The sequence below is a fragment of the Agelaius tricolor genome, unplaced genomic scaffold (assembly GCF_023055355.1).
Source record: "Agelaius tricolor isolate 1412-34295 unplaced genomic scaffold, bAgeTri1.0.p SCAF_9, whole genome shotgun sequence".
Taxonomy (NCBI): Eukaryota; Metazoa; Chordata; class Aves; order Passeriformes; family Icteridae; genus Agelaius; species Agelaius tricolor.
Genome location: NW_027269269.1, coordinates 18,711,805 through 18,727,992, shown reverse-complemented (window position 1 = coordinate 18,727,992; position 16,188 = coordinate 18,711,805). Strand labels below are relative to the sequence as shown.

The following is a 16,188-nucleotide window of genomic DNA, read 5'->3' as shown; positions in this document are numbered from 1 at the left end:
GGGCAGGCAATTTTCAAAGCAGTGCCCCAAAGGTGAAACACCAAAAAGCAGTTTGTAAGAGCAGAAGCACTAAGAAAGTAAATTTAATTCAAGAATACCTAAAGCAGCAGCAAAGTTTTATGGTTATGAGCCTTTGGGCTACAACTCACCAGTGCTAAAAAATTTAAATCACAAAAAACATGCAGTGATCTTACTAGCCAAGAACCATGCAGGCATCCATGTTCACTCATATTATAAGAAAAGAAACAGAATAGCATAAGTTTTCCAATTTTATTGTAGGAAAGCATGTAAGGGGTTATTTACACTAAATACAAGTGGAAAGTATTTCTTCACTGTTTTGTTTACTTGCTAAAAATACACCTCTTTTTAAAAAAGAAAAAAACCCCAACTGATTCATGAACACAGGCAACATTTGGGCTGCTGCACTAGAATGTTTCACACATTAGGCCCTCCTAAAAAATCCTACCAAAGGATTGCTACAAATCACAGGAGGCTACTCAGTCCACTAAGCCTGGCACACAGAAGCAATGCGCAGACACACTTCCTGACAGGAATGCCAGATGGATCATGTTTTAACTAAATTCTTGTCCCTCTGTACTCCCAGCTCACCTCCAGAGGGGAACACTGACAAGCTGCCCAACTGCTGCTGAACAGAGGGTGTGTGGCTACTTCAACTGACAAGAAAGACTTTGAGAGCCAAAAGTGCTGCCAAATTGAAAATCATAGATTTTCACATCCCACTAAGACTGGTTCAAGCCAGGATCATCACACAGAAACAGATCCTGTAAAACTTAGTGGGTTGTGGTTAGGAATTTTCCAACTGGTACTTAATCACATTGCTCCTCAAGCTGTACAAAGGTGCAACAGGAGACAAACTGCTTTGTTGCTGTAAGTTAGTTAAACTCCACCTCCTGCTGACTGAATTTCTGCCACCTGCACAAAGAGCTTCCTCCTGCCCCTGCACCATGAACAACCTGTGCCCTCCCCAGAGCTGGACCAGCTTCAGTACAGCTGTAGAGGATGTAGAACAGCAACTGGCAATTTCCTTCCTAAGTGCTTGTTCCCACACAAGAACAACAGTACTTTTTAGAATATTATTTTTTCTGTTAAGAAATTAGGTACCGGTGTACAAATGCAAGTTTTAGACATTAAAAACAAAACAAAACCCCAAAACACCAAAACAACCAAACCCAGAAAACCCCAGAAACAAACCAAAAACTCCACACAAAATGCTGAACTCCTCAGCTTCACTTCAGAGTACTATAAAAATAACATTGATTTATGTGCCCAAGCATTTACATAGTAAATACATAGCAGAAAACCTAGAGGCCTTGGAGAAAGACTTTTGATAGGTAAAAACTGAAGGTACAGCCCAGTGAAATTACTACTGGAATGCTGATGGTGAACTGTTGTGTTTCTGTTGAGTCAATTACAGAAAAACCTGCATTTTCTTGAAACCACTCCTAACTAGCTGAGTAATTCCTGTATTTGCCTGCTGCCTAAGAGACCTGTTCTTCAGTAGCTTTATTTTGACTCCCTTTAGGCATGTGAAGGCTGTTTTGGCTTGCTGTCTCGGACACTGCATTTGGACACAACAAAGCCCATAAATAGGTTTTTCAGCACCAGCCTTCACCGCCTGGCAGGTTTGGGCATTATATACACCTTGACAGGTTTGCTGAAGGGGATGGTCCCCTCTATGCCATTTTCAGGGGGTGGGAGAGCCTCCAAGCTCTCACTCCAGGTAGATTTAGGAACTCTGGTAGATGCCTTGCTCCTGTTGGAGTTGTAAGCCAGCAGCAATCGCACTTCAATCTGACATGGCTCTGCAGAGAAAAAAAAATAGAACAATCCAAATGTGATTGTCATTGCACAGTGAACAACCAACATCAAATGAATTTTAATTTCATGTACGGTGGGTATGTACAGAGCTGTTCTGGAGCGACCAGAATCCAGTCTAGTGTGTGAAAATAAGCTTTTAGCATTACATTCAGCACAGCAGAACTAAGGACTGTTCGAAGTTTATCCTCCTCTCTGTCATCACTTAAATCTTACCACTAACTTGCAACCTTCTAAAATAACTGTTGGAAGGTAACTTCAATGAAATAATAACAATCATTAAAACCCACACAGAATTAGCAGGCTCTGCTCACTGTATTTATGTCAGGATCAGTCCACATGCCATCTGGCAACACTTGTGGCACAGGAGATTACTTGAAGATTCTCTTTTTTTGGAAGTTTTCGCATGCCAGACAGCCTCTTCCTCTCTTTCACCAACTATGCACCTGGGCAGAGCAAGGTCCCTAATACTGTCTATAGGATAATTTCAATTTACTCTTCTCACAGTGGTCAGAACAGTACAGGGGTTTCAGTATACACAGCATTACCCTGGACTTACTGCTGGACTTACATACACAATAAAGTTCTCCTTTCTAGACTGAAAACCGGATTTGTTTAGGTTTTCTGTATGGACTTTACTGGTTTGGGCTGGGATAAAGTTAATTTTCCTTCATAGTAGCTTGCACGATGCCTTGTTTTGGATTTGTGACCAAAATAGTGTCAATAACACAGGGATGTTGTAGCTATTGCTGTACAGTGTAATACCCGTGAGTTTTCTCACATTGCCCTTCTGATCCTCTACCCGTCCCACTGGGGAGGGAGCACCAGGTGGTGTGCGGGACTTAACTGTATAGCAGGGATAACCCATAACAGGACCACATTAATGAAAACTAAATGAAACCTGCTGAAACCCACAGGATTTTAAGATGCCACATCTAGAACTGCATGGGGTCTCCAGCTGAGACATCATCAGCACCACACAGAACACAAGAAATAACTCTTTTGCACAGTTACTCCACACTTCAGCCAACAGCTCCCTGAGCTCACCTTTTTGTCAGTCCACCAACTCTTATTTGCAGCCTGCAGTCACCTCTTTCATTCTGCTCTACACCTGGCAGTTAATCAGTGCTTTGCACTTGGGCATTCTCCTTCCCAAGCACACTCTTTCTACTGGCCTGTAACAAGTTTTATTGTCTTAAATTCAAAGCAATTTCTCCACTTGAATTTCAAGGCAATTCTGACCGTTTCCTGAGCCCCTCCCAGCTCAGTATCTTCCCCCTGTTTTATATGCCTAAGTGCCAGTGTCAAAGTTAATGATTAAAATAATGCCTCGAGGAGACACCAGAACAGAATCCCTCAGGGCCATGCTTAAAATGCCCTTCCAGTGAACACTGAAGAAGTAGAAATAAGAACTTCAGCTCTCTATGGTGAAGTAACAGGATCAACCCTTAAACACAGATACTTCTAGTCCTAGAAACAGTACTATGTTTTCTTCTCCAAAACAAAACAAAGACAGCAGGATGAGTGATTACACCATGAGAGTACTATATAAAAAAAAGGGTATGTGAAGGAACACAGCAATAAACCAAATTCTGTTGGTTCAAAAAAAAAGATCAACAAATCCAATGAAAAATTGCTTAGGAAAAAAACCTCTCAGAGGAAACCCCCACATTTGAATGAAGTAGAAGGGAATGAAGTAGAAGGAGCTGTGAATGAAATACACTTTGCTTTTGTTTTTTGACGTCCATAAGCCAATTACTGAAGTGCTTCCATGGGGAAGTGTGAACAGCAGCTGAGACTGGAGGCGAATGTTGGAGTCACATCATCATCAGAACTAAAGCGGGGAATTTTAGAGCATTAAAAGGGTGAAAGTTGAATCAGCAATGAAATGGTACCGCTGTACTGTTCCCTGCCATGCTCAGATACCTGTGAGACCTGAAACAATGACTTACAAGGAGTCAGTTTACCATGATCCTTTGCCTTTACCTGAGGATGCAGACCTGGCTCTGAGAGCTGACTTTGCTCTACACATGAGGGGTGACCTCACCTTGAACACAGCTCTCATGTGAAGGCTCCCAGGGCTCTCCCAAAACAACAGCCTCTCTATTTCCTTACAGAGCAGCAGTGCCTGGTAAACAGGGAGCTGTAACTACTCCTAGGCCTGATCAACACCAAGGGCAGCACCAACAACAGCTCCAGGATCCTCAGAGCCCCCAGACTATGGGATGTAACTTATGTCCAATAGAAGTGCAGCCACACAGCCACATTAACTTGTATCATTAACATTACCTGTCCAGGCTGTGTGAGAGAGGTAAACCTGAGTTATCAGCCTGTGCCTCCCAGGGCCAGGATTTCGGAAGTCAGCTGGTTTAGGATGGATTAGCTGTGCTTGTCCATCTGGATACAACACCTAGAGGGGAACAAGGAAAAATAAAACAAAAAACAAACCAACAAAGGAATGACAACTGCATGGGGGATCTGCACAGTGGAACAGTGTATTACTTGGCTGTTTACTGCCTGGGTTAGGAAGGCAAGACAAGTGGGCTTTAGCTTGGAGCCAGGAGTTCAGCTGCCCTGGATATAACAGCCACATGCTGCCTTTCAAACCCACAGCACAGGTGGGAAACAGGCCACAATGACATCAGCTTCTTCCTCTGCATTGTAACTGAGGTTCTTGTTTCTTTGTTAAGCAGTGATGCTGCATATTTTACTTGGATCACACCACTCCTACCTCCTCAGCTGCATCAAAAACTAATGATTCAGCAGCAGGAAGAAAAGCTGGAAATACAGAGAGCCAAGAGCCTATGTATTTTTGTGCCACTCAGAACAACTTCTTTTGCTGCTTCTCCTCCCACCAGACCAGCTGGAAGCTCACCAGCATTTACTGGTGTTCATGTCCATAACATGCACAGTGCACAAGGAATGTGCACAGAATGACATCCAAGTGCTCAAAGCAAACTCTCAGAACTGCACCCACATCAACTCTCAGCACACTCCAGACAAACCAGTTTCTGAATGACTGGTCAAAACACAGAAATCCAGCATTGTTACTAATAAAATGTATCATTATTTACAATCTAGAAGTATTGACATCCTTAAAGAAACTGCCCCAAGACATAATCTTGTTTGCATTTATGTCAAATGACTTCTTACCTGAACTTTAACAGTTCCTTGGGGATCCTGAACATGTTCCAGAGTTGCATCAACATCCAGTGCCACAACCAATCCTGATGTAAACCTCAGGGGATTATCAGATTCACCAGTAGGCTCAATGATGTTTGCAGTGGCTCTATGGAGCTGTTAGGCACAAAGTGATTGGCAAAATTCAGAAGATGGGGGAAAGAGGAAAGAAAAAAAAAATCTTAATTACTACTGTTCTTAACAGAGATCTGCATAAACTTTGGATTTTTTTTTTTTTTATTGCCAGGAATTACTAAGTTTTTAATGTTTTTTAGCAGTAGTTGTGAGGATGCTAGATAAGAAGACAAACAAGAAATAAATAGGAGTTGTGTCTGACAATACCCTGAATTCTAAAAGCCTCTTGGTATATTAGAAAGTAGTCAGATGCCAAGACAGTCCACAAGGATATTGCTTTTTAATTTTCTGTTAAACCAACCTGCTCTGGAAGAGGAAGGTGGAGAAAGGTACTTTGTCGCAGTGTTGCCTGAAGAATCTTGACCACTTCTGAAGGCTTGGATGTCACAAGTCTGGGCATTAAGTCCAGCAATTTATCTACAAAACTGCCTTGCATATGTGGAAGCTCAGAGATGAAACACCTGTGTCAATAATAGATTAAAAATCAAATATTTTTTCCAACTTTTCCCACAGTATTGTTATTTTTAGTCAAGCTACTTAATCCTTATATTTAGTTATAATGACAGAATTAGATACCTGCCTTCCTCTTCTGGTGTGTCTCATCCATAAGAGATGACTTTGCCTACTTTTGTTGGGACTGTACCTTATGCTCAAACTGACACCATCAAGGGCTATGTGGTGTGGGCAGCAGGTCAAAGGAGGGGATTCTCCCCCTCTTCTTTGACCTCACGAGATCCCAGCTGGAGTACTGTGCCCAGTTCTAGAGTTCAGAGTGTAAGAAGAACAGAGGAGGCCATGAAAATGCTCAGAGGGCTGGAGCACCTCTGTTCTGAAGACAGGCTGAGAGAGTTGGGAGTGTTCAGCCTGGAGAAGGGAAGGCTCCAGGGAGACCTCATGACAAATTTTCAGTACTTAGAGGGGGGCTTGTGAAGAAGACTTTATCAGGCAGATCATGACAGGACAAATGAGAATTGTTTTAAACTATCAGAGGAAAGATTTAGATTCTATTTTAGAAGGAGATCCTTCACTGTGAGGGTGGTGAGGCACTGGCACAGGTTGCCCAGAGAAGCTGTGGAAGCCTCATCCCTGGAAGTGTTTAAGGCCAGGCTGGATGGAGTTCTGGTCTCTGCCCGTGGGAGGGGAGTTGGAACAAGATGGTCTTTAAGGTCCCTTCCTATGTAAACCATTCTATGATTTCGTGATTCCATGATTTTATGACTCAGCAGGGAATTGGATAGCTAGTCCAGAGATACAAGTATCTTTACTTGGCTGAGCAGAATTTTATTTCTAGTTCTGACTAAATTCACATTTATTATAAGCTTGGCAGCCATGGCTGGTTAACTGATAAGAAAACAGGACCAAATCTGTCCTACCCTAATGCCCAGCTGGAGCTGGAGGATAGAACTCTTCATTTTGTGTGTATTTTTTCCTTGCACTGAGTCTCAGGATCAGCAGAATTCATCACTGTTTCACAGAATCAGAACCATAGAATGCTTTGGGTTGGAAGGGATCTCAAAGATTACCTAGTCCCACACCCCTGCCAGGGGCAGGGACACCTTTCACTAGAATCAATCTTATCATCAAATTGACACTTCATACATCTACTCTCCCTGGAAGTAAAGGTGACTACTGAGAGGAGGCAAAAGCAGTAGACAGGGCCGGGAAAGATACTGCAGAATTCTTGTCTGACTTTTTGCTACACATTGAGTACATCAAGGGTAATCTGCTTTTTTATTAATCTTTGAAAGGTCAAAATACTCTCAGGACTCCAGGAGACAAAATAACAAATAAAAAAAAAAGTATTTATCAAAACAGCATCTACTCGAAGTAGATAAATCTTTATAAATACAAGAAAAAAAAACCAAACAGCTATTCTATAAAAAATTAATTCAGAGCACATGTTTCTGAAGTACCAGCATAATATCCTGATGTTAAGGACTTGTTAAGGACTTGAACTACAAAGGTTCTTCTTGCTTTATTATTATCCCATGACAGTTCCCAATGCAGGACAGCAGGGAAGGGAGATGTGAAGAGATGAAAAACAAAGTGAATATCCCCTGATGACAATGGTGGTGGGACTTTCTAATACAAAATGAAGAAGCAATAGAGTTTGTCACCTCTGAAAGGAATCCACTTCTTGGAGGAATTTTTCACACATCCCAAAAAGAGGTTCCACTCTGTAATGAAAATAATATTCCTTGGTTTACTTTTAAAGAAAGAAGAATGTCTCTATGGCTATACACATTTAGGTGGTTTGGAAACCCATTAGACCTCCTAAAAATGGGAAGATCTTACAGTTATTGAAAGAAGAAAATATTCCTCACTTATCTATATCCCCCTCTTACATAAAACCCCCCATCTGCACAAGGTACTAATAAAGCTCCCAAAGTGACTGTTAGAAAATGCTCATTTTCCACCTATAAAACAAGAGGTTAAAAGGCAAATATATTATGGACCTCCATGGTAACACAGTAAATTGATGGCAGCAAACCTGAAACAGAAGTAAACTAGGACAGTAATTAACTTGCTCTAATTCCACCAGCTGGAGTTCTCATTCTACAACCATGTGTCACTTCTTTAACTTCAGCAGCCAAAACAAACCACTCAGAGCCTCTCATGTACCTAAGCCTGCACAGGAGCAGTTTCTGTCTGAGTCACACACAGCAGTTGCAGATCAGTCAGGAGGACAATACTTTCCTGATGCTAAAAATTCAGCAATGAATACTTAATGAAGCAAACATGTTTGGTCCATTCTTTTGATACATGACTTTTCCCCATTTAAACAGGTCCCAAATATCAACTCTGCAATGTTTTTGACCTATTTTTATGCTCATAAATGAGAGAACTCAACCCCCAAAACGCATCTTCCCAATAGTTTTGCCATCTAATTCAGGATTGTGTCCCTATACAGCTGTATTAAAGGCAAAAGAAGGTTCTTTGTTCTGAATTACTCTAACAAATGGTTATTGGCACACTGCCGTGTTATGTGTCTAATTTATCCTTGCTGCTTTTTTAAACAAAGCTTAGGGACAGCAATCTTAGAGCTAACCCTAAGAAGATCCTTAGGCCAGGTCATGCTTACCCTCTGGTGGTGCGGGCAGTCACTATCAGCTGCAAGGCCTTGGCTTGCAGTCTCATGTGGTGAATAATGACCACTTGTCTGCTTTCCACTCCGCTGTACATGAACTCCATTTTGTAAGTTTCTTCCAGGATCTGCCAGACAGACACCACAGGGATAAAACACCATCAGACTGTTAAGCCCTGGTAGAACCATCATCACCAGATTCTGGTATTTTTATCTCATACCAACATATGAAGCAAGAGGAAGTGCTCAAATTAATACAGCCGAGTTCAGTATGACTGTGCAGATGCCAAAGAACTTTCAAGTTATTTAACAGGGAACACTCATCTTGCATTGATAGCAAGTGACCTACATTCACCATCACAACAGAAAACACTTTCCAGGAGGTTCACACACTACTCAAGAGGGCACCCAAGACAAACATTTCAATCAGAGAAGATTTCAAAAGCTGAATGGCTTTTGTTTCTACTCATCAGCAGCAGAGAAGGCTTTGATGCACAGCAGTACCTGTCTATTACATCTTAATTATCTGAAGACTCGGTATCAGCAGGGTTTCCCAAAAGATCCATGAACTTGCTTTGACCCTAGATTTGTTACCAGACTATTTTTTACCAGACCTTGCTTGCTTCTTTACCTTTTCTTAGGGCTCAGCTTCAGTTTTTTGAGGATAATTTATACATTACAGAATCAGAATAACTCAGATTGGATGGGACCTCCAGAAACCATCTAGCCTGGTTACCTGCCCAGAGCAGGTCTCATTAGATCCAGTAACTCGGGGCCACATCAAATTGCAAACACTTCCAACAACAGAGATTCCCCCCCACCTCTCTGGGCAACAGTACTTAACCATCCTTACAGGAAATTTTCCCTTTATAGCTGATCAAAATTTCTCATCATTTGCCAACTGCCTCCTATCCAGAGTAGTCTGGCTCTGTCTCATTTATATCCTGTAATGATGCAGTGCTAGACAGAAGTAAATCCATCCTGAAGCCTGCTCTTTGCAGGCTGGACAATTCCAGCTCCCTCAGCCTTTCCTTGCAGGTAATGTCTCCAACCCCTCAGCACACTGGTGGCCCTCTCCTGAATTTGCCCCAGTTTGTCAGCCTCTTCCTTCTACTGGGGAGGCCAACACACAACACAGCTCTCCAGATGTCATCTCCCCAGAGCTGGATCATTTCCCAAACCAAGTCATTTGCAGCTGGCCTCCTGCAGTGTCTCATATTCAACGTACTGAACATGATGAGGTTCCTGTCATCCTAGTGCCCCAGTCTGTCCAGACCAGCAGCCATGCCCTCCTGCATATCAACTGGTTCCTCATTTTGCAGGACCCTTACCACCTAATTATTCAGCCACAATCCTGCAAGTCTGGTGAAAAAGAAATTATGTGAAAAGAAATTATTTCTTTCAAAAGAAATTAAAAAGACTGTATCCAAGCTCTGCAACTTCCACTGTCCTCCCCTTTATCATAGCATCAGTCCCCTCACCATAGAGAGCTGTGGTGGTGGTCAGCCATAATTTATTCTTGAGAAATGCATTCTGGCTGTTCCAAGCTTTGTTGATCTTGTTTAGGAACAGCTTTTTAAAGTATTTGGTGCACAACCTTCCCCGGGAAAGAGGCAAGGACAAGCAGCCCACAATTTTCTGGATCTTCTTTCTTACCCTTCTGGAAGATGAGTGTGATATTTGCCTTTTTACAGCAGTCATGAACTTCCCTCCCTCCCCACTCATCTTTTGAAGAGAAGAGAAATGACCCCAGTTTGGGGGACTAGGATTTACTTGGACAGACCATGGTAGTGGAAGGTCAGAAGTGCGTAACTGTTCCATGGCCAACCAAAGACTCCTACCCAAGGAGACTCCCTCAGCTGCTTCCACCTCACCTGTTTTGCTGCAGCAGATGCCAACGCATTCTGTTTCAGGTACAGGGGAGCTGCCACATTCCACAACTTCTCCTGCAAGGCCTACAAGAAAAAAAAACATGAAATGATGATAAATATCCAATTCAGTCTAAACAGTTGGTTGAAAAAACATGCCAAAGCTTTCTCTTGTGTTTTTAAACATAAATATAACACAGGGAATGAAGGCCTCCAAAATATACATTGTTCTATAAAGAAACAGAGACACCTATACAACTAGAAAACATAAAGGAAGTTGAGAATAATATTAACAAAGCTGTGAATGAGAGACTCGTCAAGCCAAACTACTTGCACTTCATAAAGAAAACTAACAGGCCACTTGTCATCACCCCCCTGAGACCAAGATCATGGCAATCTCACAGAGAAGGCAATAAGTGGGAATAAAAACAACTGTCCCCAGAAACACACTTACTTCCACAGCCACATTTCTGAATTTTCCTCTGCCCCACCAAAATCCTGGAGTTATTACAAATATCGTGTCTAATTCAGCTGCTGATATTGGTATTAAAAACAAAACAAAACAACAACAAAAACACAACAACAAAAACCAAACCAAAACAAAAAAACACTCCAGAAACAACAAAACCCGAGAAAAACTCAAATGCCTACCACACCCTATCTGCTTTTTGCTTTATGTTTAAAAAAATGCAGAAAGCTTGAGTGGATGATTTCTATCACTGCCTCCTTTTTGAAGTTGCCTGTCCTTAGACACAGCTGTGCACAAGGCTGGCTGTAGCCAAAGCTCAAGAACATACAGGCTGTATCCTTCACTCAGGCTGGCCCACAAATCCCAGTTAACTACCCCTAAAATCACAGGGTATGTAGAGCCTTTTAAGGTATGGAACCTTTTAAGCCTTGAGAGACTGGGAAATGAAGATACTTTTTCCCCCAGCAGCTTTTTTCCTGTTGGGAAAAGAAGCAACTGGAAAGAAATCTATTGAAAAGGGCTACTTGGACATTCAAGCTGTCAGAATTTCTAATTTTATTGTGTGAGTGGAGGGTGTCCCTGCCTGTAAGAAGGGGTCTGGAATTAGATGATTCTCAAAATTCCTTCTAACTCAGGATATTCTGCGATTCCTGATATAATCAGTTACTTTTCATTCTGTGCACATTAGTGACTCCTCTGCATCACTGATCTATTGACTGTTCTACACCTCAAGCCAAGAATGGCTGATGCAGCTTTTACCCTTCTTCCAAACAGAGCACACCTCTGCCAGATGCAAAATCCATCTGGTTCATTCCAGTCAAACCCTAGAGAAGGGCAACAAAGCTATCTCCAAATGCTAGTCCTCTGTCTGCACAGCACATTTCACTTTGGATTTAGCTGGATTGTACTGAACTGTACCACTGCTCATCTGAAATACCTTTGGCTGATAAATATATTCCAAGGATTTGAGACCTGCCATGAGATATGCCAACTGGCAACTATGCATTAGCAAAGCAACTGAAATCCGTCCTTGGTTTTACATAACAAAACTTTCATTGAGCTCCTTCTGGAAACCTGTTTGCTGCTTGCTTTACAAACAAGCTTTTTTTTTTATTTGTGTGTAAGTCACACTCAAACACCAAAGAATGCCAAGAGACTAACTTAAATACTACTGCCAGCTTACAGCCCTGAGCAATCTGGTCCAGTGGAATCCCTGACCACAGCAAGGGTGTTGGAACTAGAGTGGCCTTTCCAGCTCAAGATTTCCTATGAAGTAAAAAATTAGTTCCTGTTTACAGCAAGAAGCTGACTTTGAAAAGAGACTTTTGCAAAGGGCTGCTGCAATGGTGTCTAAGTAGCCACTTGACCTGCTAACTAAATAGATCATTTCAGCACTATAAAAGAAAGCATGACTGATATCAAGTCCTAAGAACTCCTCTGGCACTGGTGCCAATAAAGCTATCTCTGCAAATCACCGTCTATAAAAATGGCACTCATGGCAGCAGTCTAACAAAAACTATTCCAGTAGCCACCAGCAGGGAAAAGTTACTCTCCTAACACAGTTGCCCTCAGCATGATTTCTGTCAGAAAATAAACTCTGCATTGACAAAATGCTCACGAACCAACATAAGCCGTAGGTACAGCAGCAGAGGTCTGCACTGGCAAAGTTACTGCATAAATTATTTGCCACAGGAGGGAAGCAGGATTATCAGAAATCCACAGAACCTGCTCTTTCATCACACATCACTTTTCAGCATGAGCATCAAAACATGAAAGCATGCCACTGTGATGGACTGGGGGCATTTCTGAAGAACAGCTCAAAAAAAAACCCAGATGAAGTCAAACCTTGATGAGGAGCAGCTGACACTGAAGGTAAGTTGCAGTGAAATCTGCCATCCCTGCCAGTTCTGACTGCAGCTCTCCAAGCCTCTGAAGATCACTGAAGCATGTGGAGAAAAAAAAAATAAAAAAGAGAAAATAATGTTGAGACAGAGAACAGTTTAATCCAAACACACTCAGAAGGCAGTGACAATAAAGCCAGCTATTCCTGTTGCCTGCTTTTATTAGAGCAAGCACCAGAAACAGCAGCAAAACACACACTACAAAGCAGTTTGCACCTTGGGACTTGGCATGTCCCTTCTTCTGGGAAGCTGACACCAGCACAGCAGTGGCAGCATTAAGCCTGTCAACCCACATAACTCTGCAGCCCCATGGGAACCACACAGAGTGGCAGCTCCAGATTTAACTTAAAACACTCCAGCCCTCTACAGCAGCAAACGACCCATTTGTGTTACGCTGCTGGGAAATCAAACTATTCATGTTGGCTAAGAAAGGTTGTTTGGACCGTGTTAGGCTCATGCAACCGAGTGTATCTGAAATAGAGCTGCCCTTTTAAGCCAAGCTAGAATCTGATGTACTGATATTTGCCCAACTAGATGGTGTGTTACCATTACCAGGCATGGTAATTCTTGTAAATCATACAGCAATATAAGCAGCTTTTAATATGATATTAAAAAAATGTCAGTTAATGGAACCCAAAAGGCTTTAGTTCTCTACTGCTAGCCAAGTCTTCTTAAAGTGTGCATTAAAAAAGACAAAATTAGGTTTTTTTTACAGAACTGAAAATAGGTTGGATGATGTGGTTTCAACATGTGCCTTTTCTTCTCTACATTTTACTTTGATCCAAAGTCTATTAAAATTGTCACTTCCACATTTCCTACTTAATTTAACAATTTTATTTTTCAGCTGATCATTTTCTTTTGTTTATTTTAGATTTATCTTTGCATTTAGGATGCAATTCTGAATCTTTGGCTCTGCCAAACCAGAGAGTTGCTGAGCCCTGAGACATTAATAAAAATCCATGAGGTTATCTGTATAATATGCAGTCAAAGAAAATCTTTCCTAAGCAGAGAATCATAGAATCATTTATGTTGGAAAAGACCTATAAGATCAAGCAGTTCCACCATTAAGCTAGCACTGCCAAGTGCACCAAAAGTGCCACATCTACACGTCTTTCAAATCCCTCCTGGAACGGTGAATACACCACTGCCTTGGGCAGCCCTTTCCAGAGCTTGACAGCCCTTTCCATGAAGACATTTTCCTACAATCCAATCTGACCCTCGCCTGGCACAGCTTGAGGCTGCTTCCACCTATCCTCTTGTCACTCAGGAGAAGAGACCAGTCCCCACCTGGCCACACCCTCCTTTCAGGCAGTTGTAGAGAGTGTTAAGGTCCCCCTGAGTGTTAAGGTCCTCCCTTTCTCCACGATAAAGACCCCCAGCTCCCTAAGCTGCTCCTCACCAGACTTGTGCTCCAGCCCTTCCCAGCTCTGTTGCCCTTCCCTGGACACACTCCAGCTCCTCTCATAGAGAGGGGTTGTGCTTTCCTTCAACAGCAATGCACCAACAGCCAAGCCAGCCTCAACCTTACACAGAGGTTCCATTTCATCTCTTTCCAGAGAGCAGAGTGAAGAGGAGGCTCCTGGGTGCTCAATTCCCATGCCACAACCCATCACAACACACTAATGCAGAACAGGATGTCATCTCTCAGCTAACAACTAGACAGATATTCAATTTCCCAGTCTTATACAGTTCCCAATTCCACTAATTATATTTCCCTACAAATCTTAAACAGATTTCAACATCCCTGTAAGAAAAAAAAATATTCTTGTATAGATGGAGAAACTAAACCACAGATAGATTTGCTAAACGGCCTGTCTTAACATTTCTAACCACACTGCAGACTGATCTCCCCCCCTCAGGCTCTGCAGCCAAACTCTGAGTCCCAAGTAGACACACACTCCACAAGGTCTGTTATTTTAGTGGATGACAATGATAAAGGAGGAGAGAGTTATGTTCCATGACAACATCCACTACTGTGAACTGCCTCTATCCTTCTGCTCTCAGCAACCAAATTGCTGGTGCAGAGATATCTTGCCCTCTGCAAAATAACCTTTAACACTTTTTTTGGCTTTGCCAAAATCCTCCTTTTGTCTTAAGGATGGAAAAGAGCAGTTGGTTTAGTATGATTTCCTGGGGGGCAATCCCATCAGGAAAAAAGCCAAGGCAGTAATTTCCATCAACTCAAAAACTGAAAACAGTCATGGCCTGGAAGGTTCCCAGACCCTCCTGCCTGAGAGGTTCTGGATGCTTGGCCTAGAGATTACCTGTTTCAAGTGTTTAGTGCATTAAATGCTTTGACACTATATTTTAGGCTGGCACACAGCAGCTGCAAAACAGCTGAGGACAAACCTCACAGTTCCCACAGCTGGGTTTTCAGTGAGGAGCACACTGTTTACTCTCTGCTGCAGATGGGTGTGACAGTGATTCACAGCAACATACACACAACAGAAGGCAGCTATTTTGAAGGAATTCAAATAATTAAGCTTTTTTAAAATTCCATATTCCAAACAAAGCTTTTTGGATTGTTTTCCTAATTCCTAAAATAAGGCTCTTTTGCTCTTTCCAAGCAGAGGAATGACATTGAAAGGATCCTTTTCAAGTGTTTTGTTTGTGTAAATCAGTCTAGAGATGAAATGGAAGAGGCAGCATAAAACCCACACTGAGAAGCAACACCACACACCCTTATCTATACAGCAGCAGACAGCAGCATGCAAGAATGTTTTCTATTCCTGGAAAAGCTCTCTGATTTGAAAACTGATGAGGAATGCCCAAGTCCTTCCTAAGTGGGACTGGCAATAAGAACCAAAAATTCCAGAAGCAGGTCCTTTCCTGCTGAATGAAAGCCCACAGAACCCAGAAAATGCAAGAGCAAAGGGGACAATACTTCCCCCCCCGAAAAAAAAATACCCAAGAAAATCTTGTGCATGTACATCACAAATAATATGATCAAAATTAAAAGGACACAAAACTGAGAATGAGATGCAAGGCTGTCACCCATAAACCATAAAAACTGAGAGTGTATTTTAGCATAAGTGAACAGTCCAAAAAAGAACACCCTTACCTAACTTTTACCATGTGCTGAAAAGATGCCCTCCACCCAAAATGCACACTGGTTATTCTGGGGGGCTGTGCCAGACCTGAGACCATTCATTTGATTTGAAAACAGGCCATGAACACTCTTTTGTCACAAGAGTCTCTAAAGGAAGGCTCAAGTTAAGTGCTGGACAGCAAATTACAACACTCATATTCAGAAGCAAAGCACCTGCATCAGAGTAATTGAGCACCCTAACACATCTTTCCATAAGAGGGCAGCTTGAGGCCTTACCGGATGGTAAATTCCAGCAGCTCCTGTATGCCCCGTGGGTCGAGGTGCTGAAAGCTGTAAACCCTCTCCAGGCTCTGATGCAGGAACTGCTGGGAAGGATCTTCATGTGGGGTAATACTGGGAGAGACAGCAGAGGACACCAGCTTTCTACCCGGCAACTAAGTGAGAAGGAACACACACAAAGAAAAAAAAATAAGAGGAAAGTCTAACACAAGGAACAACACTGCAAAATGCTGGCATCTATTTAACAAGAAACTGAGAGCTTCAATTCATTTCTCAAATACAAAATTTATACCAAGGCTTTCAAATCTGCATCTTTGTTAGTCAATCCTCCCCACTTTACAATCCACTTGCACTCCTCAGGCTAAACTTCAACATCCCTTTGAGGG

At 42.2% G+C, this 16,188-nt stretch overlaps 1 protein-coding gene across 2 annotated transcripts in view; it reads right to left on the bottom strand.

Annotated features, from left to right (window-relative positions):
• Positions 1 to 256: 256 nt before the first annotated feature.
• Positions 257 to 16,188, bottom strand: part of INTS4 (integrator complex subunit 4) — a 32,013-nt gene continuing 16,081 nt past the window's right edge. For both annotated transcript variants that reach the window (XM_071432939.1, XM_071432941.1), the window contains exons 15-23: positions 15,800 to 15,957; positions 12,419 to 12,512; positions 10,111 to 10,191; positions 8,234 to 8,364; positions 7,269 to 7,328; positions 5,453 to 5,612; positions 4,990 to 5,133; positions 4,126 to 4,246; positions 257 to 1,823 (exon numbers count right to left, since the gene is read on the bottom strand). In XM_071432939.1, coding sequence (XP_071289040.1) covers positions 1,630 to 1,823; positions 4,126 to 4,246; positions 4,990 to 5,133; positions 5,453 to 5,612; positions 7,269 to 7,328; positions 8,234 to 8,364; positions 10,111 to 10,191; positions 12,419 to 12,512; positions 15,800 to 15,957 — 1,143 coding nt within the window. In that variant the 3' untranslated portion in view covers positions 257 to 1,629. The remainder of the gene's footprint in view (positions 1,824 to 4,125; positions 4,247 to 4,989; positions 5,134 to 5,452; positions 5,613 to 7,268; positions 7,329 to 8,233; positions 8,365 to 10,110; positions 10,192 to 12,418; positions 12,513 to 15,799; positions 15,958 to 16,188) is intronic.